We start from the raw sequence: 27,386 nt of genomic DNA on the forward strand, positions 1-27,386 counted from the left end.
CAAATCGGCAAACGATGGAGCCGAGAAAGATTTGCCCACAACGCTGATGTGTTGATCCGGGGGATAACAGAGACGAGAGACGAGACGAAGAAAAACTTCAAGACAGAGACAAAATGAAAAACAAAGGAAATTTGCAAGGAAACACAATGACAAAGGAAATCAACAACCAAGCCACCTGTTTCATCGCGAAGACAGGATGTCATCATTGCCCACTCTATTTTCTTCTCTTTTGTTTTTCCGAATGGTTTCGGGATGAGGGGGTCGTGAAACTTCTTTTCTTTTTTGGTGAAGCACGCCATATCTCCCGAGAAGAACCCAAACAAAGGGAAAAAGGAAAAGGAAAAGAAAAATGAGAAAAAATGAGTCCAGGAGAGTCAAGTTTGCAGTGTCCTCACTGAAACCTCTCCGTCAACTCCATGATGAATGTATCCCCGAATGTTCCGCTGAAAAGACAGGAAACCATGCCTTGCACCGATGACCCCGATAGCCGACACCAGATGCAAATGCCCGGACGCCAAACCCAATGGACCCGTATAATAGGTCGAGTAAAAAAAAAAAAGGTGATGAATAATGAAAATAAAAAACAGCCAGTTCAAAATCCCGCAGGAGAACCGCCCGACCGAGCGCAATGTTGTATATTATATATGCAGTAGGAAGTTCTCCTGGTCTCATAAGTTGTCATGATCGCCAAAGGCCTGCGGAAAGGGCAGAACTTAGACGGAGCCAGAGTCACGCTTGCGCTTCTTGGCAGCACGACGGTCGGCACCAGCCTCGTTGGACTCGTACATGACCGCCCCTAACGCCCCGGCATCTTGTGACTCGTCGAAGGGCATAGATCCCTCCGTTCCGTCCAGGATGCCCATGACGATGGAACCACCGCCGTGGGTGCGAGCGTGCTGAGCCAGGTTGTCACTGCGAGAGAACTTCTTGCCGCACTCGTGGCACTCGAAGGGCTTGTCCTGAGTGTGGAGGGAGCGGTAGTGACGCTTGAGGTGCTCCTGGCGACGGAAGCGGCGCGAGCAGAGTGTGCAGACGAAGGTCTTGGAAGGGTCTTCGGTCAAAGACTGCTTGCGACCGCGACGGTTCACGGAGACGGGGGCGCGCTCGGAGTCGGTGACAGTTCCGTCGGTTGAAGGCGGGGAACAGAGTCAGACTTGGTGGAGCAGCAGTCGTCATCAATGTGGGCGGTCTTGCGGGATGATTTGCGGTTGCTACGCTTCTTGGTCTTGATCTCCTCCTCAGCAGAGTCGGACTCGCTGTCGTTCTCAAGGTCAAGCTCATGCTCGTGCTCGTGCTCGTGCTCATGCTCATGTTCAACGTGAGCATGGACGTGAGAGTGGGCGTGAGCGTGGGCGACCTCGTTCCAGTGGAAAGCAGGAACGGCAGCCGGAATGAACTCGGAGTCATCCGAGTCCTCAAGGCTGTGCTCGCTCAGGAATCCATCGTCCTCGGCAATGTACTGGTCCACACGCTGGCGCTTGCCACCAAGGTAAACAGCATTGCTACCGGGGTGGAAGTCAACGAGGCGGTTCAGCTCATCGTCCGAGTCGAGGTCAGAGAAGCTGTCGAAGGTAGGCAGGGAGCTCAGAGGGTCCTCAGTCGTGGACGAGGCAGTGAACGAGGGAGAGGGGTTCTCGTTGACAGGCAGCGTCACAGACGCACTACCCACAACGGCGCGGGGCTGCTCCTCGTCGCAGGAGAGAGTCGGCAAGGGAGGGAGACCATGGGCAGTCGGGACGTGAGCTGAAGCCTCGACTGTGAGCTGACGCGGGTCGCAGAAGTCTGCACCGGCCGACTCAGCAGTCAAACCTTGGGATTGGGCGAGGATGTCGGATGGAACTGGAGAGGGAGAAGGAGAAAGCGAGGGGCAAGAATTGGCGGAGAGCAAGTCGGAGGTTTGGCTGGCGGTCAATGACGGCGGGTGGATAAACACTGATGATTCGCACCTCGAGTTAGCATTGGCCCTTTTTCTGTTTATCCCTTGCATATATGACCTCACGCCACCTGGTTCGTAGGTTTTCCATCTTTTGCCAAAACTCTTTATTTTTGGAAAAAAGGTGACGTGCTTGCCATGCGTGCATGCATATGATCGATCTGTGTTTCACACTAAAAACTTACCTGGAGTCATTGGAGGGGAGTCAGAGCGCGACCAATCCGGATTGGCGAGAATCTCGGTGTGGACGTCAGTCTCACAACCTTCCTTAACACCCTCGACCTTCTCAAAGGAGAAGAAAGTGTCGGTGATCGGGGTGTGCAGGGTGCCATGGGCGGAAGGAGGGCTGCTGATGCTGCTGCCCGAGGCGGAAAGAGGCGGTGTTGATGGGAAAGCGTACAGGTCGGCACCGATGAAGCGAGTATCCAGAGGCATCAAACCGGGAGAGCCCTGTTGCACAATGATGGAGGGCTTCATGTGAGAGGGCTGAGGTGAGGCAATGGGGGTCATGTTGATAGCGGCACCGCGGAAGGCATTGGTGGTGGCCATCTGGTGCATATTCATCATGGGTTGCGGTTGATAGATGGGTTGCTGCTCTGAAGCCCGACTTTGCTGGTACTGCATCTGACCGTAGTAGTCGGAGGGCTGGCTGGTGTAGTGCCCTTGCTGTTGTGTTGTGGCATCGTAGTAGAATGATTGGCCTTGCACGGGGGGTGCAACTGTGTAAGAGTCCATTGCTGCGGGAGTCAGCGGGGTTCTGGAGTATAGTATGGCCATGACTATAAAGCAATGTCAATGGCGTAGCCATTGGCATTGCCATGATAGTACATGATACTAGCCATGCTATATCATGCCATCCAGTACATACCGTCGGTAGTCGCAATGCGGGTGTGAATATTAGGTATAATTGATGGTGTAGTAGTTAGGTCGAGACACTCCAGTGATCTAGAGTAATAATGAATGAATGGACCAGGCGATTAGGTCAAAAGGAAGGTGAATCTGAATCTTGGAAAGATCAGGTGGAATAAGAGAGAGTGAGAGTGAGAGAGTGTGTGGTGAAGATGGGAGATCCAAATAGTTTGATAACCCAACCCAAAAGCAGAAAAGGAAAAAAATACAAAATAAGGTATAAAATATAAAATAAAAAAAAGATGAAGAGGAAAAAGAGAGTGTACAAGTAGCGAGAGAGAAAGACAGAATGAGAGAGAGAGAGGGCGAAGGTGGATAAAAAGAGTGATCTGCTGCTATTCCTACGTTTGCCGCTAGTGCGGGTGGGCCAGGAACTGATGGAATAAATGATTAAATGATGAAAAGGGAATAAAATAAATAGAATAATTTAGTCCAAAAGTGAAATCTAATTAAAATACTAAAATAAAATAAAATAAATACTAAAATTGGGGTGTCTCAATTCTGTTGTGTAAGGAAAAGCAGGCTAGTCCGGGGCGGGTTGGGAACTGCACATCCGCGGTGGGTCTCTCGACCACTTTCACTCTTCCATCTTCTCACTGGTTAACGGAGTACGGAGCACCTCCACTTGCGGGCTGGTCGACGGAGTACGGTACACACTGAGGACGAGATATGGAGGAGACTCAGAACACTGTCCAGGCCTCTGCTGCTCTGGCTCTGGCTGGCTGGTCTGTCACCTGTCAAGCCTACCCTCAAGCCTACCTCTGTCGACTCATATCACCTCAGCTTAACGCTCACTATATCTCGGTGTCTATGAATATACACCACTTATCTCTCTTTTTTCATCCCTCTTAATCTCATCACACCTACACCCACGGCTCTCTCCCTCGTTGTGGCCACGAGGATCATCGCTATTGGTCCCGGCGATGGTGACAGCGCTAATCATTTGCACCTCTTATCAGCACCAGCTCTACCCAGCGGCAAATCAGCTCTCGTCAATGGGTGTGGGGGATGGGAAACCAGACACATTTTCTCCCACTGTCTCTCTCTCTTTGTGTGTGTGTGCACCACACAATCCTTGGTCCCCCGGTGGGTGTGGCCCCGGGGCCAATGGCCACTTTGCCCAAAGCATGCCCCATGTCCGTCCCGTCCTCGTCATTTCGCTGCCAGGGCAGTACACCATCAGCGTGCGTCGATGCTGGCCAAGCGTGGACCCGCTGCAGCCACCACTCTGGCGATCGACACTGATCTGACTGCGCTGACCTCGGAGGCCCATTTCCCCCGGTACTTCGCCCTCCCCCGGCGCGATCAACATGTGGAAACCATGCCCATAGGTAGTCCGGGTCGATCCATGCCCCATCTAGAACGAGTGCAGGTGTGTGTGAATGCGCAAACCCAAGTCCCTCTCAGGTCTTTGCCGATCAGAAGGCTATCAACGGTGGCGATTATTTCCTACCGTGCGACCGCCTCTGTGTGAGCGATCGTGAAACGGTCGGCATTGGGTGTCTTTTTGTTGTGTGTCATCTGCCATTCGAACGCCCTCTCCGCCCCCGGAGTACGCGAATGTGTATGTGCGCCCACGCAACCCCCGGTCAGTTTCATATGATGCCGGCAGTGGCCAAAAGTACAACCAAGCGAGGCAACGGCAACGGGAGCGCAGCGGCAGCGATAACAGACATCACACTGATCTGTGCTTTTGTTTTACATACGAGTATCCTACCCCATCCACCATCATGGATTGCAAAATATTGGATCCATACTACATAGTCTAGCTTTTTGGTGGAGGCAAATTATTCGAAGCTACGAGCTGTGACCTGCGTGCGAGCTGTCGTGAAGTTGCCACATGGATTTGCGGGAATTTTCTCGGCGAACACAAGCAGTCTGTAAGGGCCGCGACACGTCAAGGCTCAGCTTGTGATAGTCTCATCTCTTTTGGGGGGATTTCTTTTTTTTTACCTGCGTTGTGCGGTCTACTGCAGGAACCAGCTGCGAAAGCACCGCAAGAACCCCCGAACCCAGGATCCCCCAGAGGATATTCCGTACCATCATTGGAGATAAGGCAAGGCTTCAATGCAAGTCCCCTTCGTTGGAGACAAATCGCAAGAGCTCGAGGGATGCGGAGAAATCCTCCCCGTCAGCCTTGCTGACTTGATTAGCGTCAAAGGGCCATGTCCCTAGTTTCGGCACTCTACAGTGATTATATGTACTTTCTTGACGCAAGTTCAAACCTACCGGTCCAGACCGACGCACTGGTCTTAAAAAGTGTATACCTGGCTGATGAATGAGACGCTTGTGATACATCTGATTGGTCTGGGCAGCGTAAGCCATGTCGCAAAGTGATGTGTTCCGATTGCATGTCGATGTGATGGTTCTTGCTGGCGGACCGCGTCTCACTCGTAGATCCGGGGCAGCGCCAATTCCTTGTGATCCATCAGGCAGGACACAGAATCCGATACATCCAAGTGCCCATCGTCCCAAGACTGATCGATGTCCTCTCTCACGCTCTCACAGCCACCGGCACGCCGCACGCCACGCAAGCAAGGCCGGTCCAATCTTGAGTAACTTCTTGCTATGAGTAGAGTGGCACAACCTTCTCAGACCATATTCCGACCCAAACATGAGACCTTTGGTGAGATTACTGGTGATTTTTTTTGGGGCATGACTCTGAACCCACCCTATCAGACCCCCCAGTGGCCAACAAGGCTGCGTCAATCACAGACTATCACAATTCAACAGCTTCAAAGTTCCCCTCCCAAAAAAAGGTAAAGGAACCAGCCACTCGCAAAAGCAATGAGCAAACCACTCGAGGCCGAAAAGTCGAAATTCCATCATCGCCCATCTTTTCCCATCTGCGCATCAACCGTGCACCATTGGCCGCTTCTAAACATAGCGGCCTCCACACCGGCCCACCAATTCCTCTTTTAAACACTTTTGCCTGGACACTAACCAGAAGGAGTAAAGAGGTGACGGGAATCCTCGACATTCTTCCGCTCGCCAATCAGACTCCCGAGACAGTCCACTTGGCCGGGAAATTGTGAAATTGGGGGGAGAAATTGTCTGATCGCTGCCTTCCCGACCTCTCCCTCCCCACTCCGATCCCCATGAGGAGTAGTACAGAGCTAGGGTAAATACACTGCTCAACTCAGTAAGTCCAAGGCCATCAAGGTCGCTTTCGTACTCCACCTTTTGTGTTATCCACACTCACTCACGCGGGTCTGAGTGTTGCTGACTTAGGACTAGATTCGCTATCTCCAGCCTAGTCACTCATGGGTGGGCAAAGACTAGAGTGTTAGAACGTGGCCCTAGGCTTTACACAGGTCTAGCGGATGGTAAGGGCCATGCATGGAAGGCTGTCACTTACTCTTCGAGAAAGAATCGCGACCCCATTCCTCTTGACCATTCCTCCTCTAGTGAATACACTAGAGAACAACCTTGCGTCCGGCCCCAATCTGTTGCAGTCGATTATTATTTTTTTCTATCTCGCCGCGGCTGCAGGCTAATTTTCATAGACGCGGTCCATTACGGATTGCAGAGATAGAGCTTCTAACATTGCATAAAATCAATTGGATCACGAATTTCCCTCGATCGATCATTTCACGCGGAGCCCCAAATTTGCGGCCAAATTTGAATTTGCTACTATTGCCGGGAGGAGTGCTCCAGTGGACTCTTTCGTCCTTCTCACACGCAACCTTGACCGCCACCACCAACGCTGTCGCACAGACAGTTCGGCTTGATTAAGCAGCGATAGCCAATTCCAGACTCAAATTCTTTGCCTATTCCAATAATTCCTTCTTCGATCTATTGGATTCGCGGCGCTCTGGTGATCCTCTTTTTTCCTCGTGCTTTGTTGGTCTGTGTCAAGCCTTCAGATTAAGAAATTGTCGCTCACCGATCCGCAAAGGGGAATTATTAATGGTTATCGACCTAGCTTCGAATGTGAATGCTGGTTTCACGGACCAGTTGCGGGCTATCATTACTGGGGCCTTTACAAATTAGCCAACACGGCAGAGGCTCCTGACCAGCCAGATGGTGAGTTATTTAGGCGTGGTGTCGAGCTCTGGATACACGGGGTGGAGACATGGGATGGACTCCAGACTGGAGAATATGTTGGAGAGAGAGGGTACGGAGGAGGAGATAGCGTCCGTCGAACGGGCGGCTGCTAGCTTCTGACTCGCGCGGAAGGTCCTTCATGTGCAGCCGACAGTGGACTCGATGGAGTCGAAGACCGACGCGAATGGTAAAATTCCAAGTCCATCACTGCTGGTGTGGGTTGAAGCTGGAGCTACGAAAGAGCTTTCCCCATGTCCGGCTCTTCTTGGCCGTCCTCATTCACCCAATCATATGAAATGTGGGCGGGGGGGGGAGACGCCGTAGAAACTTTTCCCTTAAGCCCGATTCCCAAATAACGGGGTTCGGGAGCTGGCCCTTTCCTGCCCTGACCCGTGCAATTGGAAATGGGTAATGTGGTCCATTATTTCGGTGGCGGGATCCAGATGAGCTCTTTCCCCGACGAATGAGAGGACTTTGAACTCGAGCTATAGACGGAGATCCCCCATCCTTTACCTTTGCTGGGTACGGATATTTGTAAAAAGAAAGTACGAGTACTGGGGTCTTGCCAATCCGATAATCCTTTTTCGTTCCTGGTGGGGCAGAGATTGCGACAACTTTTCCTCCCACCAGGTCGAATAAGCTGCGAGAAACCGTTGTCGATCATGCTCGTATCCGAGAGGATTGAGAAGTCGACCTGTTCCATCGTTCGTGCGTTCGTGGCGTCTAGGCGGCGGATAGGATGGCGTATCTACTGCATAACCCATTCCAAATGGAGAGGCGTGCATAGAGTTTTTAGGAAAGTTGATTAAGTGCTACTAGTGTCAACTGTCAAAGAACGAACTCCGTTGAGATGCGGTGGGGGAGAGAGCAAAAATTGGATACATCGAGGTGATGGATACATACAATTCGGAGTACCGGATAACTATGTATGGACTAGCTGCAAGGGTCTTTTCCTTTTGGGAGAGCCGTTGTGGTAATCTCCCATGCGTCGCAGAAAGCTTGCATCCTGCGCGCCTTGACGGCCGGATACCGAAGCGTTCGTTACGATTGGCCCGTATGATTTCAGTGCTTTTGCGATGTGATATGTTGATTGAAGACTGATCCATTCTGGACTTTCGGACGAAGTACGGAGTACTGCAAGACTATGAGTGCGAGTACTCGTATACAGTCGAACAACATTGGAGCCATTCAACTTGAAGGCTCCATACTACGTACTCCGCACGTATGTCTTTCGTCTTGGCCCATTCTCTTTACGAAACGTTCAAAATGGAACCCCGAACGTGGACCGGTCCGTTGCCTTCTACTAGCTCCTCCGGGCGCACTATACTTGCCACTCATATTTCCCAACTCCGGGGTTCTCTTTCTTTATTTCTTCTAGCTTGCATCGGCAACTTCAATCGACTAGGCTTAACGGCCATTAGTCGAGGGGTTCGAGCCCATTCATTCACATGGTGCCGCGGAGGCTTCAGATACAGTGCAGAGTACTCTCGCTCTCCGGTTTTCTCACTTCTCACCGGTTGATGACAGCCGACGTGGAGTCGAGTCCAATGGGGGCGTGGGGGTCTTCGATCCCTGCGGGTTCACTCGCGGCTGGCGGCGGATCATGCTATCAACCTTGGAAGATGGCAGCAGCACTGCGAGTGTGCCCGGTGGCAGCACAAAAAAAATTCATATGGAGAAGCTGTTGCGGGTCCAGTGGCTATCAGCGGCCGAACTGGAGCCTTTGAAACTTCGATGGTGGACTGAGACCTCGAATCAACTAAACTTCGTTCCATGCGCTTGTCCGAGTTGGCTCGGGTCTACCCTGCCCTCACGTTGCTAGACAACGTTCCTCTCTCCTCTCGTTCTCGGGTTACTTTATGTTCAAGGTTTTTGCCTTTTAGGTTATTACCAGCCAAAACCTTGAACCAGTCGGTCTACACCAAGAAGAGAAGCTAGGCCCGACTAACAGTCCCAAGGAAACTTTTGACAGCGTTGCAGATCGCTGAGTGATTTTATCTGAATACAGGCTGAATGCAGGGTCGAATGAAAGAGTGTTTGGGGAATAGGGATAGTCCACGGAAACCAAATGACCTAAACCATAACAAGAATGGAATGGACTCAAAGACGCAAATAGTGGAGCGATGGAGCGACTGTGCCACCACCAGCCATCATGGTTTCATTTCGGCCCTTTACGCACGTTGGAATCTGAAACCACTCGAGGGACTTGGCTTCGAACACGCGTCGAGGCTGCGACGGGTGCTAGCGCGGGACGCCGCGGTCTTGGCTGGGCCCCACGGGCATCGATAGCAAGTCCAGCCTTTGGAGGAGGGAAGGGGCAAGGATTTTGGGATTTTTGACATTTTCAGAGGTAGCGGTGTACCAGGCTCGTGGTGCACTTGCTGGTACTTGCACTGACTCGGAGAATTTGATATGTGCCGTGAGCTAGGAACAGGAATTGATCCTTGCGGTCGTGTGCAGCAGCGCCCAGCAAGGAATGATACTAACTACAGTAGTCGGCAATATTCGAGAATTTTCTTTCCCTTTCTCTCTTTCTCTCGCAAACTTCTACTTTTGCACCAATCTCCGAAATTACACGCATTGAGTGATTTCTGAATCAAATCGGAGAACCCGAAGTATCCAACTTCCATCTCATTCTCATGCAACGGTCGGTCGCTCCGCCACGCTGAGGTCACATCCTCCCGACGCCCAGTGCTCGGGCGCGGTTTCATATCCATGGGACTCCTTTAGGATTCACCGGCAGTGCCATTGGAATTCAAATGGCCCAAGCGACCAAAATGCGGGGAGGCTCGGCTAGCGAGGGGGTTTCCATGGGATGGGAGAATTTATCCTTGCCTGAAGCCGGCAACTCCCACATGAAAACATGGCAACGAGCAGTTAAGCTAGTCTGGCGTACCATATGATTATCATGATAATCATGGAGCACTGCTACGAGTACAGTCCTATGGTACCTGTATCTGCACGTGTCCCTCGGCATCCACCTCTCCCCCAGAGATGAGCAAGTCGATCGCCTTCAATTCTCTCTTCTTGTTGGCTCTTCTTCCCGACACTATGGAGTAGACTAGTGTCCATCGGGAATACAGTCCCAGTGCCCTGCATCTTCTGCCGTTCGCTCGCTTCCTGCCGTGGAAATGAAATGGAGATGGAAATAAACTAAAATTAATGGACAACGTGCTCCCAAACTTACACTTGGACCTCCTCTATGCCGCTGCAGAATCAATCTACCAGAACACGGAGTATACCTGCAACACTGGCAATGGGGAACACAGAGAGTTCCGGCAAGATCCACCCTATCTATCTCGACAGACGGAGGAAACGGAGCCTTTTTCCTATACCAATACTAGCTCGACCCTTAGCTCCCTCGGTCGAAGCCAAATGAACCAATGGAAGATTCTCGAGCCCGATCTTCACAAGCACCCGCGGTCCCAAGGTTCGCTGGACGTCGCACACAATTTTTTGCGAAAGCTTCGCGGGCCCAATGAGGACTAGTAGCAAGGTCCTCTCTCTTTACTCCATCGTATCGGTGTACAGAGTATACGGCTCCCCACTGGAGTCCACAAAGTCCACAAGTCCACACCACGATCGGCTACGGCCGCAAATCCGTCTTGCGATCGCAAGATCCCAAAATGCGGAGAGCAGTATGTACGAGTATGTACTCCGTAAGTGACCACTTTTAATGCCTCTAATCAGGAACGGAACTCTGTCTCTTCCCGACTCTGCATTAGGGCCAACCAATTATCCAACGAGATTGTCTGTTTGGTCCCCAAAATTCCGTTGCTGGGTCGCCACCACGGGTTTCCCTCCGCAATGGGCCTGCAATGGGGATGAAAATGGTGCAATCAAACCCAGACAGACACGGTCCCAAATTAGTCCTTAGTCCCCAGTTTCCAGTTTCCAGTTCCCGGGTCACGAACCCCCCAGCACAATCATGCGAACCAATTCCGTGGGTTCGACTCAGGTACACCCGGCGAGAGCTAATCATATCCAATCACATCGCTCTCCTCCACGACTCCAGTGAGGACCGCGGTGGAACAGCTCGGCTGAGACAGGAAAATGTGCAATCGTCCACACCTTTCCTCAGCAGCCATTGGATTATTTTACGGAAGTCCGCTTCGTCTCCGTCCGCTGCCCACTATGGATCCCCTCTCCATCTCCCCGGTGATGCAATTCGATGCAATTAGATGCCATTGCGATGCGATGCGATTCCCACAGCCGAAACCCTATCTTCCCGATCGAGATCGTGTTCCAATGGTTCAGAGGTCATCGCGTGTTTCAGCTTCGACGATGCATAAAGGTAAAAGTATAACTGCGCCATACACAGCTCACCGGAGGATATCCGAATCCACATCAACACGCATCTCTTTTTTCTGCCCCCATAGTACATGTCCCAGATCCGTCCGAGATCTACGGAGTACTACTACCTATCGTATCGTATCTTTTCGGGGAGCAGGAAGTCAGTCCTTCGTGGGCCAAGGCCAAGAAAACAAATCTTCTCCTCCCCGAGCGTGGGCCACCCACACGGAGAGAACAGACCAGACCATTTTTCTCATTTTCGGCAGACCTCTACGATCGCCGCCCTCTAACCAGAGAAGACCAGCGAAAGCGGCAAAGCCAAGCCAAACTATCCAACTATAAAATCCATTATTTGTAAATCTCCCGGCTCACGACCGGCCCCCCATCCCCCAATCCAGCGCTCTCCACCACCAGCCCGCAACACGAGCTGTCCACTGGCCCGTGGCCCCCAGGGAATTAACCTCCGAAGCCGGTCCGCGCTGCGTTACCATCGAAGCAAAGCTGAGCCCGTACCCATCTTCCCTTTTTGCGCGATCGCGATCGACGGGACCGAGTAAGGTGGTACCTTACCCCCAGGCGATCCCAATTCCAAGGTTCCTCTTATCGGATATGAACGAGTAAACTTTCTTGCCACACAGCTCATGCCAAGGAAGTGGGCTCTTCCGAAGATGTTTATCGCCCAATCCGGAGTATATACCACCATACAAAGTTGGGTTGGGGTCACTTTGTGGCTTGTGGGCTGGCACGAGTGTTCGCCGCACTCGTAAATGGCGATCGACCCCGTGCAGCTCGAGCACGCAAGTTCACGTAATTGCATCTGATAGGATCGCCCTTAGGCTGAATTCCGTTCCAGGGCTGCACTGCGCTAGCTGAGCTGAGCTGAATTGAGCTGGCATGTCGAAACTAGATAGATCGAGATGCACTGGCGCTGCGCTGTGCTGCACAATTGCCTCGTGAAGAAAAGCCCAATATCCACAACAAAGAGCTACGTCTCATTAAGGAGCGACTAAAGTATCAAGAAGCGACTAAAGCGAGACTAGCCGGTTGCCCTCGGACCTTCTGGCCTCTGAGCGACGGCAAAAAGAAAACGAAAAAATAGAAAGCCTTTCGCAAATGGCGCTTGCATGAACGACTCTCGGGTTTCGTGGGCATAATTTCTTCTGGAAGACGCCACATTGCGACTAGGGCGTCGACTATGAGAATTCTAACGTCACCATCCACTTTCTCTTTCTGTTTTTTTTTGTTGTTTTTTCTTCGTCGTCTGCTTGAAATAGTGCTGGCTACGTATGTTCGTAGCACCACGTGCTTGCTTTTCTCTCATTTTCTCTATCAAAGCAGCTTCGGTGTCACTGGCAGTGGGTACACTACAGACAATATCTTACGGAGAATGCAGAGGCTCCGTCCCGCGTGCACCGCTCCAGCTCCCACACTGGCTCATTCATGTGTCCAGCACTGGCCAACACCTCGTGTCGGAGCGGGCTAAGCGGGTCTCCTACACACTGTGGGAAAAACTGATAAAATGCAACGCGAAAAACGAAAGAAGAAAAAAAAAACCTGGCACCGAGTCCAATTATCACCCAACCCTTGGATCGGACAATAAAATAGGTCCCGCAATCGCACCTATTATCCGAACAAAGCATCTGACCGCCCAAGCCGAGCCCGTGGATATCATTTTCAAAATGCATCCCCATGTCCCAAAAGGAACAGTGGAGTGCCAGTGGCCGAGTGGGTGCGGCAGCTCCATTTACGGAGTATGGATTTGGTTATTTGGTCCGGTCTAGAGTCTCACAAATCTGAATATTCTGGATAATTATCGTAGTATATCGTACTACTTACGAACATAGTAATATGGAATGGCACGATCACGCCACGCCCCATCTATTCTTACTGTATACGGACAATCGCACGACCAGCGGAGCGCTGTTTCATTTCTATCAAATGGTTTCCAGCTACTTGTACTCCATTTCCTAATCGGCTTACCGCACCGCGCCGCACATTGGTGATCATGATCATCGGGTGAGACCATAGTCGGCCCGCAATCAAAGATGCGAGGGTCCATACTCGTACATCCATCGGCCAGCCCTGAGGTAAAGCCTCCAGGGCTTTCATCTCTTTTTTGTCTCTCTTTTCGAGTGGCTTTTTATGGATCATACGATGGCATCAGAGGCGAGATGCGGGACTCCACGGTTGATAATATGCCATTTCGGCCATATCTTGTTCGGCTCTGCTTGGCGCGGCGTCTGCTTCATTTTGCATCGCATCGCATCGCACCGCACCGCTTGCCGGGCTTGGCGAGAAGGCAAGACAAAGCTCGGCTAGGCCTCGCTTCAAGTTCAACTTGGGATTTCCCGAGGAGTCCCTGAGGCTCCGCTCAAGACGGCAGGGCTCCTAGTAACCCACCATTGCGTGGGATGTGCGAATGAGGTATTAAGCATTAAGCATTTAGCCTGAAGGTCTAGGGATATTCGTTCAGCCTTGTGGGCAATTGACGAAAATTTCTGCAGTCCATGGGTGTAAATGGAGTCTCGTCTGCAGGGATTCTGTACGATAGATGAGTGACAGTAGACAGCTAAAGGGCGATCTAATCTGATAAAGGTAAAAGTAAAAGGCCTTGAGCAACAGCGCAAGCACCAAACTCATCCAGCGAAAAAACACAGCTAAAATCTCCACCACTCAAATCAATCAGACACAAAAACAATATAGAATGGCCTCAGGGATGGTTCAGTTAAGATCAAGCTCCCAATGGGAGTCAGTCTCTTCCTATCATAAAATTTCCATTATCCTCATCAACGGCCGAATATATGAAGAAGAGCAATCCGCCGACCTGCGAAGAAAAAATGACAGTCGGCAGTGGTGAGTCAGCAAAGCTGAGTAAGCAGTGCTAACTCACCAGGCACTCAGGCACCAACCACCCCCAAACTAAACGCCCGGAAAAACAAATCTTCCGCTCGCTTGCTCGCTTGCCCGCTTCTCCCCTTTAAATTCCGCGCGCACCGGGCGGACTTCCTCTTCTTTTCTTTTCTTCTTCGTGCGGCGGCGCAACTTCGATAACCCGTGTTGCCTGATCATCCACGGGCCTCAAATACCCTTCAGTGATGTACCCCAGGTGTCAGTTGTGCCACAGACGAACGGAATTGCACCCTGATTCTACTTTATTAGTCTTACTGATTTTCTAAGGATGAGACTATTTGGTTTGGGATCGGACATATCCTCATTACTTTACGGTTTTGAGCTAGTTAGCCATTGTAGAGCAGAATATCAAATGAAGAAATTAAACAAATTGAAAAAAAAAAATTGAAATCATTGCAAAGAATTTTCATGTTCGCCTAGAACTGTGTAGTGTAGTGTACCCTGTCGGCGCAAGCCACTCGTTGGTCTATCATAAGGCATCTAGTCTAGTCAGACTTGACCTGTGACATAGTGAACGCTGTTGACGCTGTTGCGTCCAACTCTTCATAGCTGAAAGAAAGGCTCGTCTCATCTAGCTGTACTCCGTACTTCCCTTGCATTCTGTAGCTCTCTCTGACTCTACATTTACTCGCCAGGCTCATCACCAATCTTCTCCAACTTGCCCATAGCCCTCTTCTCACCCGCATCGCCAATAATGCGAACCCGATCAACGCGCAACTTCTCCGAATCCCCATCCCCATCAGAAAAGAAAATCACCAGCGAAGTAACACTCTGAAACTTCACATAACGCAACGCCACATTCGCCGTACCAGTCTTCTCATCCCAATCCTCAGCCTTAATCTCAACCTTCTGCACGGCAGGAATATCCTCCGCCTCATCGAAACCAAGCACATGCGAGCGATTCGTGTACAGAGAAATAGACCTAGGACGCATAGGCACCTCATCCTCATCCCGATCCTCCTCCTCCGTAGAAGAAGGGAACGAAGTAATCTGCAACGAGTGCACCTTCAGCGTAGACTGGAACGGGATATAAAGCATAAGCTGTTCGTCCGTATCACTCTCCACCCAATCTTTGCCCGCCGCGCCGGCACCGGCATTCTTGCCGTTGTTCAGCGCGGACGGCTTGCTGGACTCGAAGAGAACTCGCGGCTCGCCGAACTGGTTGTCTCGGTTTAGTAGTTCCAGTCCCTTTGCGTCTACTTGGTCGGTGACATCGGTGTATCCCCTCGCAACGGTCGCGCCGAGCCAAATGCCCCCGCTACCGCTACCGCTGCTGCCTTCGCCGGCGCCGTCGGACTTGGTGGCTTCTGTTGCGAGCTTTTGGATGACTTCGTTTAGTTTTTGCGGGTTGGCGCCTGCGACGGTTTGTGTTTTGCGCCCGTTTTCGAATACGATGAAGGTGGGGTATCTGTTGTTTTGGGTCGTTAGCTTGGGTTCTGCTTGATGCAAGTGTTGTGGGGATGGGATGGGATGGGATGGGGTTGATGCTGGTGCTGTAGCTAGAGCTAAAGCTGTAGCTGGCTAGCTGGGTAGAGGGGAAGACCTACGCCCGCACGCTGTATGTCTGCGCCAGTTCTTTCTGCTCATCACCGTTGATCTTGGTGAATGTGATCTGGTTCGGGCGCGAGAGCTGGCGGGCCAGCGAGTCGTAGACTGGGGCGATGGCTTTGCATGGTCCGCACCAGTCGGCGTAAACTAAAGTTGAAGGTTTGAGTTAGATAGGGTGGTACTGGCTGTTGTTGTTGTCGTTGCAAAGTGGGGGGGAGGGGAGGGGAGGGGAGGGGAGCACCAGGCCCCGAGTGGGCTGGTCTGGGGCTTGAGTGTTTTGGAAAACTCACAGTCGGCAATGACAATGCGGGAGGAATTCAGCAGGGAGCCGAATTGCTCGGGGAGGATATGGTGACGACAGACATGGTGGTGGGTTGATGTGGTGAGGAGGCGAGGTTTCAGTTGGAGTTGGAGCTGCAGTCTGTTTTGGTCTTTTGGTCCCTGCAGGTGCTCATCCGCCCCTCTCCAGCCACTTCAACTTCCTCAGTCCATCATCTACAGCAGAAGAGGGCTATTGAGTTCGTGGGTTGGGCAATTCTTTTTTTCAATTTATGCTACAATATTTATTTGGAGGTTTAAAAATCTTTTGCTCATTTTGCCTATGGGTGTGGGGGGGGGGGTTAGCTACACCGCGAAAATATATAATCCAAAGTCAGGTACCTACACTACTACCCCAGCATGAAGGTACTACAAATATCCGCCTTGATGCGAGTCTATCAGCTAGTTTCGAGCTAATGTCTCGTATTCCGACCTAAAGGTTCAAATTTACCCACTTGTACTAACTACGAGACCCATACTATCTATACTATACTACCAGTATTCCCTTTTAGAAAAGGTGAAACACTCGTTCGTTCAGGATTGACCCAAGCGATGCAAAAGACGCATCTGGCAGTGATAACCTAAATCAACTCAAACACAGTGGACCAGACTAACCTGGAATTTCAAGGTTCAAGTGCCAGATAAATAAGATTCGATCTAGCTCATTCATCCCGTGTAGCAAAGTCAATGACCAAGAACGGGGACCTCCGTCCAACATGCGGAATACCAGTATATACCGGCGGCCTGAGCAGCTTGACGGGAGAAAATAGGCTCCGATGATCTGCGGTACTATTTACTAGATACTAGTAGGTTTTTTAGTGTTTTGTGAGGGATGGTTCTGCAAGCCACATGGACATAGCGGCTGTAATAGAAATGCCGAAGTAAAGTGCTGACGGTACAACTAACCTTGGAACCTTTCAAGAGCCTGCTGCTTGTCCACCTGGGCAGCCTGCCAGTGTGTGCCAAGTAGATTTCAAGTTACTACATACTAGTAGTACTATACAACTCAGTACTACTATATACTAGATCTCTCACTTTCCAGGCATATATCACTCAAATATTCACTGAATACTATTCTATATTCCTAGCTATCACCACTTATAGTCTCTGCAATGACCGTCGCTTTTGTACCAATGTGGAACGATAATGTACACTCAATCGAGTTCTTGCCAGGTATCCATGCAGAAACACCTCTGCGTCGTCCACCAAAAGAACCGCACCGTCCGAGAGACGTATGGGATGTCAGAAGAATTCGAGACTGAAGCAGCAGGGGAATTCGCTTGTTTCCCTTGACGCAAAATGAGTCCTCATATGTACGTGGCGCGAGCATAGCTTGCAAGCCCCCATAGAAGACTTGATGTGCTTTGGGAATCACAACAAGATCTCATCCCAGGCGCCCGTCACCGAGATATCTTGCAGTATCATGGTTTCTCACCACCAAGCTCAGAGGAGCCAGTGAAGACTCTCGGACTCTCTTTCGGACCGTGAAGCAAAGAATCCAAACTGCTTGTCCAATCCATCCTAATGCTCTGAGCCTCCTTTCTGAACCAGGGAAGCAAGTTGGAAGAAAGCTTTCTCCCAGCGATACCTGGATCAAAACCTGTCGCAACCAGTAGCCTATGCGAATCTGGAATTCCGAAAGACAGAACAAAAGCGAAGCAGCGTAGGGAGCTTCATCGCTCTGTGAAGATAATCTGCTAGGAGAGCAGGAGGAAGTTTCCCCCGTAGACTCCAATTTGAGCACGTCCAGGCCTACGTCGAGAAGGCCACCGAGAACTTTTTAAAAACCCCCACCAGATAGGCAGGCAGGCAGACAGACAAATCACCCATCATCCTCAACAGCAAAAAGCACCTTCAACCAAAGACTACACCCCCGACACCCAACAACAATCTCACCATGCTCAACCTCCTTCTCAAGCTCATCTTCCGACACCAAAAACCCCCGCTCATCACCACACCGACACCCGCGAAACCAAACAATCTCTTCACCGGACTCATCACAGCCCAAATCTTCCAGATCAACAACCTCCAACCCCGTGTGAAAGACGTCGCCGGTTTTTTCCCGCTCAGCGCCTTTTACTCGGTCTAATCGGAGGACGCGGTCGTATTCGGCGCGTAGACTTGGGTCTGTGAGGGTTTTGTAGGCGGCTGTTATTTCGTCGATTGTGAATTTGTCTTGCGATGAGGGGGAGGTTGAGGCGGAAGTGGCGCGGAGAGTCGCGTCTTGGGTAATTGGTCCGGCTTTATCGGGGTGATGTCGGAGTAAGGCTTTATGGTATGCGAGTTTGAGTTGTTGTTTTGTCAGGCTGGTTGATGGGCCGAAGGGGAGGTTGAGGATTTGGTAGTAATCCACGAAGGTGGTGGTTTTGGTCATTTTCGCTTGCGCGTCTCCGTCGGCGGGGAGTTATTTCACTCTTATTTGAATTAGAGATAGATTGAAGACCGTGGGTCTTTTTGTATTGCCCCTCGTTGATTCCGTGCGTGCGCTGCGCTCTGCTCTTTCGTTTTCGGTCTTGGCTGCGGTGTGCTGCGCTGCGGTGCGCGGCAGGTCAGAGCGCTTACCCCAGGTTTTGGACGGAGCGAGATTTAGCGGCGAGGCTTGACCGCATGCACAGGACTTGGTGTTGGTGCTGGTGTGACGTTGCTGGGAGCGGGGTGTAAGGTGGAAGATTTAAAGTGCGTGGGCCCGCGGAGTTCGAGCTGAGTTGAAGTTCCCAAGGTTGAGTGAGGCACGCCACTTCGGAGGGCCGGTTGGCGGGTCTTTTCCCCCTTGATATACTCTTTGCTTTCAACCTCCTACTTTCTTAATTTCTCTTTCTCTCCTCTCAACTATATACAACCGCACAATTCATGGAATCAAGATGACCTCGCTTTTACACACTGACCCGGGCTATGCCACAGACTACCCTACGTCGCTTCACTGCTCAGCTTAGCTCAACTCAACTCAACTCATCAAGAAAATGCCAAATGAAATGATCTAGATCTATCTATCTAAACATTTCGGATATCAAATCGCGAAACAACAAGCAGTCTATACAGACCAAGGAATCTACCTTTATAATAACACATGTGCACTCTAACCAGCAACATCAACATCAACAAAAACCCACTTACTCAGAGGCCTTGAAGACAAAGCGGTCCTCAGGCTTGCTCTGGAAGGGAACGCCCAACTCCAGAAGCTTGACATAAACATCAGAGAACTCCTTGAAGAAGGCATCGCTGTCCTTAGCATAGCGCTCGACGTGCGACTTGAATCCCTTATCCTTGATCAAAGCAATGTCAGTGGGCAACATCATCAGAGTGGAGGTGGTCTTGTCAGTGAACTGAGCAGGACCGTTCCACTTGCGCTGGTTCCACTTCTCCTCAACAAGCAGACGGAAGAACTCATTGCTGAAGACGGTAGGGCTGAAGTCCCAGGGACCATCGAAACCGGAGCGATCAGTGTGAGCACGGCCCAGGGCGTGAGCACCACACAGGGCAACCATCTCACGGTCATCAAATCCCATACGGCCGAAAACGTCGCGGATGTGGCGGTGGCCCTGGCTCGCGTCGGGAAGACGGCCATCAGGAGTGCAGGCGACAATCTCCTTGTCCTCACGACCGGGTCTCCAGGGGACGACGGGTCCACCCAGTTCCTGGATGGCGGCAGAGCCGGCCAGAGTCCACAGGTCAGAGTAGGTGATCCAGGGGAATTGGGCCTTGATAGGCTCGAGGAAGTCACGGGCGGTCTTCAGGCCGGCGTTGGCACCGTGGCCGGACTCCGGGGCGAAACGCATGGTGGCGCCGTTGCTGCCACCGGTGTTGGTCTCCTTGTCATAGGTGCCACTGGCGTGCCATGCGAGACGGACGAGGACCTGGGGAAGATGTTATGTTAGTAGCTGAGCCTTGCGAAGCGAAACACTGTCAATTGTTCATGTTGTACTTACGGGACCATAGCTGCCGTCATCATAGTCGGTCTCATCGGCCAGCTTGCGGGCAATCTCGTCATACACCTTCTGGTAGTCGGCCTGACCAGGGACGAAGGGCTTCTTCTCGCCGTTCAGGTAGAAGTAGGCACCAGCACCACCGGCGACACCGAGGGCCAGAGCCCAGATGCCAGCGGAGGAGGAGGAGGACTTGCCGCCAGTCTCAGAGGAGTATCCACGGCGAGCAGTGGTGCGGAAGCCCTGCGCGGGGACAAAGCGGGCAGAGCGCGCCGCCGGCCGGAACGAGGAGGCCGGGGAAGAGCGCAGGAAAGCGCGAGAAGCGGATCGAGCAGCGGAAGCCATTGTGTGAGGGTGATAAAGAGGGGATACGGAAAGGAAAGGAGCGTGAGGAGGAGAGGAAGAAGAAGAAGGAGAGAAGAGAAGCGAAAGGAAGAAGTCGGAAAAGGAAATGCGATAGTACTAGGTACCCCCCTGTGTACCTGGGCTCTCTGTGTACCAGACTGTGCCAATCGCTGGGAGCCGCGCATTACCTCGGTCTTTTTGACTCAGCACTCCGCATTCTGTCCGTGGGTTCGAAGGGGTTCGAACGTTCCAATGGAAGGGCGGCTTTCAGTGGCGTGGTGCTTGGTGCACATGGCGTGTTTGATACCGGAGATGCGTCCTTGAAGACCCGGCTCTTCTCGGCATTTGGATAACGGGTTGACTCAAGCCATTGCCTCTCCCCGGGCCTTTTGCAGTCACCTTCATGATGAATTCGATGTTGTCAATGAGTCTGTACACATTCCAACTCCACCTGTCGAGCGGGTCTGTAATTTGTAACTAGTACGCGCTGTTTGGCCGGACGACCAACTTGGCTCCACCGCGGTTGCACGGCCGCCTCCGCCCGCTGACTAACAATCTGGTCTGGATTCATCTGCATAATCATCGAACTATCGAATGTATAATCAATAGATTCTAGATCAATTCCCAATTAACCAATTTGTGGTGCCAATGTGCATATCCAATTGGTCCCATCGAGCTTGGACCAGCCGTTCTACAGTTGGAGTTAAGTGATATTTCCATCCTACAAGTATACACTCAGGCAGTTATACCCACGGATGCAATGGTAGATTGGATTGTAGATTAAGATGCACAACCTAGGAATGGATCTTGAAAGTAATCAGCATTAAGCGTTACAATAAGCTAGACAAGGAGGAAGAGAAGAGTAGAGTACGCTAACAATATCATGAGTCCCATTTCCTTGTGTCCACTGTTCGCGCCCGATGATTTCTTCCAAGTCCGCACGACCCGGGATGTAGACTTTGAGAAACAGAAGTATATGACATATCCACATCAATTCCGACTCATACGTACGGCCAGGTATCGCCGGTAACACTTCCCAATTGGCCACTGTCTGGGGAGCCAAGCAATCTACAACAGCTGTCTCGTCATCTTAAGATCATCGTGGCGTTATTCAAACTATGCATTCATAGACGCATCGCAGATTATGTGAGCATTCCACAGCATTTGGATGGACATGTTCAAATTGTCTTTACTGGAACCAGCTTCCGCGGAAAATTCGGCCGTCTGTGGCTCGGTGAAGGCGATGACTTGCAAATTAGAAATCATAATGATATCTTTATCTGATGACGAGAATTTTATCTATTATTGACTTTATGACTTTAAGATGATCTAACATTTGAGTCATATATGCCTCAGAGATAATATAAGAGCTGAGAGTTTGCGGGGATCAAACTTGCAATATCTCTTATTCGTAAAGATTCTGGTGCCGAATGATACTCTAGGTCTTCGCCCTGTTTCTCGATTTTGGTCTCAATATGTCAGTTGGACAAAGACAGCCCGAGCCGCTGCGTCGAATCATAACAACACATGATTCCAAAAGCGGCCGAGCTATCTTCAGCGACGCCGTTATGGAGCAGGTATCGTTTACCGGGTTCCCGGTACCCCCCGGCAAGCCCACAAAGTCAGACTATGCTCTGGCCTACAACACAACCACATTTCCTGTGCAAGGGCTTTCCCCTCCAACTTCTACAACCCCGGAATCAAAAGCAAATCTCGACATTAAGCACTATCACTCCCAGCTCGTGAGTCCATCGCCTTTGAATCCGCCAAACGGCACCTCCTGCACAATCATCGAGGTACCTCCGGGTTCAGACGTCCCGATGCACCGAACAGCGACCCTCGACTATGGTGTCATCATTGATGGCACTACGGAATTAGTCCTTGATTCCGGTGAAAAGAAATTATTGGTTAAGGGTAATGTATTTGTTCAACGAGGCACAGCTCATTCTTGGCGGAATACGACTGAAAAGCATGATAACTCTGGTATTTTACGTGTCTTTTTTGTATTTCAACCTATCGAACAGGTGCGATTGGAAGGTGGAAAGGTTGTCGATCAGGACCTGAATTTGTCTCTACGTGAGACTTAGAAATAAAAGAAAAGAAAAAATAGGTGGCAGGGGGCGTTTCGCTTGAACCGTTAAACAAAAGTTAAATATTCTTGTCAAATATTCTGTCCCATATTTTGAAAAGTCCTAAAATTATATACGAGTGCATCTCTATCAACGCATCAAATCCAATACGGCAAGTAACGCAATTTCTTTTTCTTAGCACTACCTAAGTAGTACCTAGGTATATTATAGGAAGCTTCATTTTACTTGGACTCTCTAGGGAGTCCTTGCCTTGAGATTTCATTTCAGAAAAAAAAAATTAGAGCGAAATTTAGGTGATCCGATTCTTCGATTCCAGGTATTTCAGAGAGATCTCCTCCATTTTTCACTAGTACCATTAACTTCGGCAGGTGTATTCTGATCACAATTTTCTTGTTTGAGTGCTGACTTTAGAACGACATTTCAGATAAGAACCCAATGTAAAAATTCAAACTTGTTAGGAAACTTTTAGCTGTCGGTGAATTTCAGAGTTCTGTTAAGGCAGGAGCTCCTGGAGAAGGAGGCGCCGAAAACTTTGTCTGGACGAAAACCTTCTGCATACCCGGCTCACGCTGATTGAACAAACTATAAACCTTCTCCATGTCCTCAAGTCTGAGCCGGTGGGTGACCATATGCAGGGGATGGATTTGATCCTTCTGAATATACTTCAAGAGATCATTCCAGTATTTATGCACGGGAGCTTGCCCATTGCCAGCAAGATGGATCCCGGTCTCCATTAGGGAACCGATATTGAAGTGATTGCACTGCATTGCCACGTCAGTAGAGTTGTTTTACTTAGGAAAGGCACCACATACATAACCAGCATAGACGCCCGTAATACCACAACGCCCGAACGCACGGACAGAGATTATCATCTCGTTGATGAGTTCAGATGTATCCGTTTCCATACCCAGTAATCTTTCAAAGTAGTGAGCCCAACCTTTTGTATACTCGCCTGCGGCGCACTCAATTGCCACATCAGGTCCGCGACCGTCGCACATTTTCTTCAGAGTTGAGGCAACAGACTCGCCGTTTGGGAGATTCGTATACTCAATTGTCTCAAGCTTGGGTAGAATCTTCTTGACAAAGTCTAGTCGCCATTTTCCATGGCCGCCGTCAATAAGGATAACTCTTTTAGCACCATTGAAGAAGCTGAATTCAGCTGCCATTTGTCCAACTGGGCCACCTCCCCAGATTGCCACAGTGTCGCCCTTTTCAACCCTAGTGTCAACAACAGCATTCCAAGATGTTGCCAGCACATCAGAAAGGTAAAGACCCTTTTCATCGGGAACGTCGTCGGGCAGTTGAAGGAGGTTTACGTCACCATATGGGACGCGAACATATTCCGCTTGCCCACCGGCAAACCCTCCCGTAAAGTGGGAGTATCCAAACATACCTAGAGTAGAGCGGAACTTAGGATAATAGCTCCATTGACATCAACATAGCTGTTTGAAGAGGAAACATACCGGCTGTGCGACGCCCATATAGCTTACTGGCATCCTCGCTCGAATTTGTCCGTTCACACACTGAGGACAACTTCTTCTTGCAATAATAACACTCCCCACAGGCAATTTGGAAAGACGCCACAACGCGATCACCCACTTTAACCTTCTTGACTGCTGGCCCCACGCTTGCGATAATACCGCAGAACTCGTGGCCAAGGATATCACCTTTCTGGAGATCTGGGATGGCCTCTACAAATCGGTAACAGATTTCGCATCAGCAGGTCGACATGACACTTCATTAACGGTTACAAAGTCATGACATACCGTGGAACAGGTGCAAGTCACTCCCGCAAATGGTGCTGCCCGTCACCTTAAGTATGACATCGCCTTCATCGATGATCTTCGGGCGAGCCGTCTCCACTACAACAAACTGCATTAGCAGGAAACTCGAATTCTTTTGAGATGGCCTAAGTGAAGTCAAGTGAAGTGAAGTGAAGGTCGTGATGAGCAGAATAACTGACCAACTTTAACCGAATTCTTCCCTTGCCAGGTCAAGGCTTTCATCGTATGGCTTTCATCACCATATCCCCGAGCCCCATAGTTACTGACATTTGTAGTGATCGAGGCAGACATTATTTCTACTGAAAATGTCTAGTTGAGTTGATTTCCGACTGCAATGGTTTATCTTCGAGTTCGTTTCGATAAAGTAGTTCAACCTCCAAGAAAGTTTTCGGCTGATCGCCATTGTAGCGCATGGAGCGGATATATGCGAGCGTCTTCGAGACCAATGACATCATCCTTATGTCTTCGTGTTTACATCACCATGATCGTATCTCCGCCAAACTTGTGAAGCGAAGAGGTGAATGAGATCTTAAATCTCGTATTAGCATCATACACGCATCGACAATTTAGATGTAAGCGAGCCGCTCCACCTTTGCGTGGTTGTAGACTGGTTCAAGTTGGGGCTTATATCTATGACTTCCATATTCTAAACTCATCGTGTATCGTGAAAATCAATAGCATTCAGCGATGTATTAAGTAAGACCTCAATAATAATAAAGATAATGCAATCTGCTACGATACCTAGGCAAGTGGTGTCAGAATGAGGAAGATGATGATGTTCTTATGTGCAGTGCGAGCCTGTCCCTACGTACCCAGGGCCAACGTGTGCACGTGACTACCAGCTATCTATCGTTACAGCCTGGCCTCACAAGAAAAATCTCATGCCCCCATGAGAAGTAAGTAAAACTACGTGTAGCGACCACCCGTATCCTCCCTTCGTCATTCGCGTTCCGCCCAATTTTCACTCTAAATCTCGGTTTCACTCTCGTCCCCGTAGGGCACCAGGCTGGCACGAGTTGCCGTTCCGGCTGTTGCTGGTGCAGGTTTGGCGAGGGCTTCAGGGTTGGCGTTGGTGACGCGTCGCAGCATTGCTTTGACGGCGGCGTGGTCTTCTGTGTCGCAAGTGTCCACAGCGTCTGTGAGCGCTAGTGCTAGCCAATCTCTGAGATTTAATATTAACATTAGGGGAGGGAGGATGGCCCCCGGTAAAGGCTCGGATGGGAAGTCGGATATCTGTCGCAAGAAGATTTGGTGATGTGTGGTTTTCAATCTGGACAACATGATAGTTGTTGCCTCCTCGAGTAATCTTGGCCGAATCGGCGATGATTGCTCGGGTATGTCCACTGCGTAATATCCGGCCAAAATGAGAATCATGTTGCTTTTACCAAAGAGAAATCATTTGATAGTCTCGTCAGGATTATCACGGAGCTTAACAATGAAGCTAATCCGTACGGATGAATCGGGATGTTCAAGCCAATACCGGGAATCATTTGTGAGTTGTGTTTCTGTTTCAGAATGTCCGACTTCCATGACAACTGTACAGTCTTCGCTCATTTCTGGTCTCCAACAGCCATCGGATTGGGCAATAGTATTACCAAGGCTTGACTGGAGCGGTCAACGTGGCAGGGAATGCATTGTTGCTGCCCTGATCCTTGCCCATCCGTTCCTTGATTCTGTCCTCTAGGTTATGGCGGTTGCGCCCTTTGATAACTTGTCTAGCCTAGATATCCAACTTCGTCGCGTGGTCCTTTTCGAGGGATTTTTCCTGTACGTGCGGAATATCGTATCAGTATGGTGCGTCTTGCGTGTCAAAGCGGTTTAAGTTGTAAACTTTGTGTTGGTTGATGGCCCCTGTATGGAGGGTAATATGTGATGTAAGAGATGTATTGTATTGTGCGTGTGAGAGAGAGAGAGAGAGAGAGAGGTGTAGGAGGCGAAGATGGAAGCTAGTAGCATGGAGACGTTGTTGCCCAGGTGATTTTCCTATTATGTGCGAGTACGATGGAAGGCAGGAGCGATGTGTGGAGTTGCACTTGACGCTGAGAAAGAAAAGAGGCAATACTACTAGTACTGGTATGGTTAGTAGGGTACCCTAGGATAGTGCTATGTTCTTTCTACTAGTATCTATTTCAAGCTTGTTAATTAAGTATAATGGCATGTGAAGCCAAGCCGGAAGCCCACTCAGCTATCCCCTAACCCCATCTCTTCCGGTCTTCTGTCCCTTCTTATCCCTTGAGCCACTTTCTGTCTTACCCACTCAACATCCATCAAGTTAATTCAACATGCCACTCTATCATCTACCAAATGAACTGATACTGTTGATTGCCGAGAACTTGAAGTCAAATGGGGATCTCAATAGTTTGATTCAAACTAACACCCACTTTTGCAAATTGCTTGACCCCCTCCTCTACCTTCGGGATACCGCATCTGATCCACCACAGGCAATATTGTGGGCGGCTGAGGGAGGAAATGATAATACAGCTCGAAAATCACTAGAAGCAGGGTTGGATCTTGGGTGCTGCTTTTATTGGGGTAAAACGCTGTTGTGCTCAGCGGCGGAAGGAGGTTACGATAAAGTCCTCAAGCTGCTTCTCGCTTATGATAAGAGTGTTGACCCAGACGAGGAGAACTCAGATGGAGAAACACCACTGGTTTGTGCGGCAAAATGGGGACACGGCCTAGTAGTCAAGGAACTACTTTCAACCGGTAGAGTCGACGTCAACTTTATTTGCTGGGGGTACACCCCGCTTTGCTCTGCAGCATGGAACGGTCATGAAGCAGTTGTAAATCTGCTTCTTGATACCGATGGTATCAATTTGGATTACGCTTCTCCCGATGGGCAAACAGCTATATACTTAGCAACAGAGTCAGGCCATGAGTCGATTGTCAAACTTCTGATCGCAGCAGGTGCCGATCTAGACAGTAAAGGACATACCAGGCTATCACCGCTTTTAGGAGCAGCACGGTATGGACATGAGTCGATCGTTAGGATACTGCTGGCCACCGGTAGAGTCAACCCAAACACTACGAACAGCGAGGGCGAATCACCACTATCTTTGGCGAGAGAGCATTGCCACGAAGCGATTACCAAGGCCCTAGAACTGGAACTAGACCTGGCACTCACCCGCGGGTAACCCTCCAGATGATCCCTGATAGGTATACTGTGAATGTTGGAGGTCTTACAAATTGCTTTAATGTGGCATGATTTGGCTTGATCCATTCATGCCTACCCATCTAGAGATAGTATACTACTAGTGTAAGCCAAGGTAGCTAAGGGTGCATGGAC

General features: G+C 50.2%; 9 protein-coding genes across 9 annotated transcripts; 3 read left to right on the top strand and 6 right to left on the bottom strand.

The window, feature by feature from the left end:
• Positions 1–713: 713 nt before the first annotated feature.
• Positions 714–2,668, bottom strand: sebA (putative C2H2 transcription factor (Seb1); the record flags this gene model as incomplete). Its single annotated transcript, XM_056638198.1, has 3 exons — positions 714–1,103; positions 1,145–1,932; positions 2,119–2,668. The coding sequence occupies 3 exons, from the start codon at positions 2,666–2,668 to the stop codon at positions 714–716; spliced, it is 1,728 nt and encodes a 575-aa protein (XP_056481705.1).
• Positions 2,669–10,051: 7,383 nt separating this feature from the next.
• N7509_013562 (uncharacterized protein) lies at positions 10,052–10,378 on the top strand (the record flags this gene model as incomplete). The annotated part of the gene is made up of 1 exon (XM_056638199.1): positions 10,052–10,378. The coding sequence occupies one exon, from the start codon at positions 10,052–10,054 to the stop codon at positions 10,376–10,378; it is 327 nt and encodes a 108-aa protein (XP_056481706.1).
• A 4,338-nt stretch (positions 10,379–14,716) lies between these two features.
• On the bottom strand, positions 14,717–16,234 carry N7509_013563 (thioredoxin-like protein 1; the record flags this gene model as incomplete). The annotated part of the gene is made up of 4 exons (XM_056638200.1): positions 14,717–15,500; positions 15,640–15,787; positions 15,931–16,054; positions 16,199–16,234. 4 exons carry the CDS (start codon positions 16,232–16,234, stop codon positions 14,717–14,719), a joined length of 1,092 nt encoding a protein of 363 aa, XP_056481707.1.
• A 1,546-nt stretch (positions 16,235–17,780) lies between these two features.
• On the bottom strand, positions 17,781–18,332 carry N7509_013564 (diphthamide biosynthesis protein 4; the record flags this gene model as incomplete). The annotated part of the gene is made up of 1 exon (XM_056638201.1): positions 17,781–18,332. The coding sequence occupies one exon, from the start codon at positions 18,330–18,332 to the stop codon at positions 17,781–17,783; it is 552 nt and encodes a 183-aa protein (XP_056481708.1).
• A 736-nt stretch (positions 18,333–19,068) lies between these two features.
• N7509_013565 (peroxidase) lies at positions 19,069–20,226 on the bottom strand (the record flags this gene model as incomplete). Its single annotated transcript, XM_056638202.1, has 2 exons — positions 19,069–19,812; positions 19,885–20,226. 2 exons carry the CDS (start codon positions 20,224–20,226, stop codon positions 19,069–19,071), a joined length of 1,086 nt encoding a protein of 361 aa, XP_056481709.1.
• Positions 20,227–21,701: 1,475 nt separating this feature from the next.
• Positions 21,702–22,313, top strand: N7509_013566 (cupin domain-containing protein; the record flags this gene model as incomplete). Its single annotated transcript, XM_056638203.1, has 1 exon — positions 21,702–22,313. The coding sequence occupies one exon, from the start codon at positions 21,702–21,704 to the stop codon at positions 22,311–22,313; it is 612 nt and encodes a 203-aa protein (XP_056481710.1).
• Positions 22,314–22,798: 485 nt separating this feature from the next.
• On the bottom strand, positions 22,799–24,391 carry N7509_013567 (zinc-dependent alcohol dehydrogenase; the record flags this gene model as incomplete). Its single annotated transcript, XM_056638204.1, has 5 exons — positions 22,799–23,077; positions 23,129–23,709; positions 23,780–24,007; positions 24,083–24,178; positions 24,280–24,391. The coding sequence occupies 5 exons, from the start codon at positions 24,389–24,391 to the stop codon at positions 22,799–22,801; spliced, it is 1,296 nt and encodes a 431-aa protein (XP_056481711.1).
• Positions 24,392–25,066: 675 nt separating this feature from the next.
• N7509_013568 (uncharacterized protein) lies at positions 25,067–25,474 on the bottom strand (the record flags this gene model as incomplete). The annotated part of the gene is made up of 1 exon (XM_056638205.1): positions 25,067–25,474. One exon carries the CDS (start codon positions 25,472–25,474, stop codon positions 25,067–25,069), a length of 408 nt encoding a protein of 135 aa, XP_056481712.1.
• A 908-nt stretch (positions 25,475–26,382) lies between these two features.
• Positions 26,383–27,234, top strand: N7509_013569 (ankyrin repeat domain-containing protein; the record flags this gene model as incomplete). Its single annotated transcript, XM_056638206.1, has 1 exon — positions 26,383–27,234. One exon carries the CDS (start codon positions 26,383–26,385, stop codon positions 27,232–27,234), a length of 852 nt encoding a protein of 283 aa, XP_056481713.1.
• Between the last annotated feature and the right edge of the window lie 152 nt (positions 27,235–27,386).

The sequence above is a fragment of the Penicillium cosmopolitanum genome (genome assembly GCF_028827165.1).
Source record: "Penicillium cosmopolitanum strain IBT 29677 chromosome Unknown utg000012l:1.0-3308103.0:1.0-3310761.0, whole genome shotgun sequence".
Lineage (NCBI taxonomy): Eukaryota > Fungi > Ascomycota > Eurotiomycetes > Eurotiales > Aspergillaceae > Penicillium > Penicillium cosmopolitanum.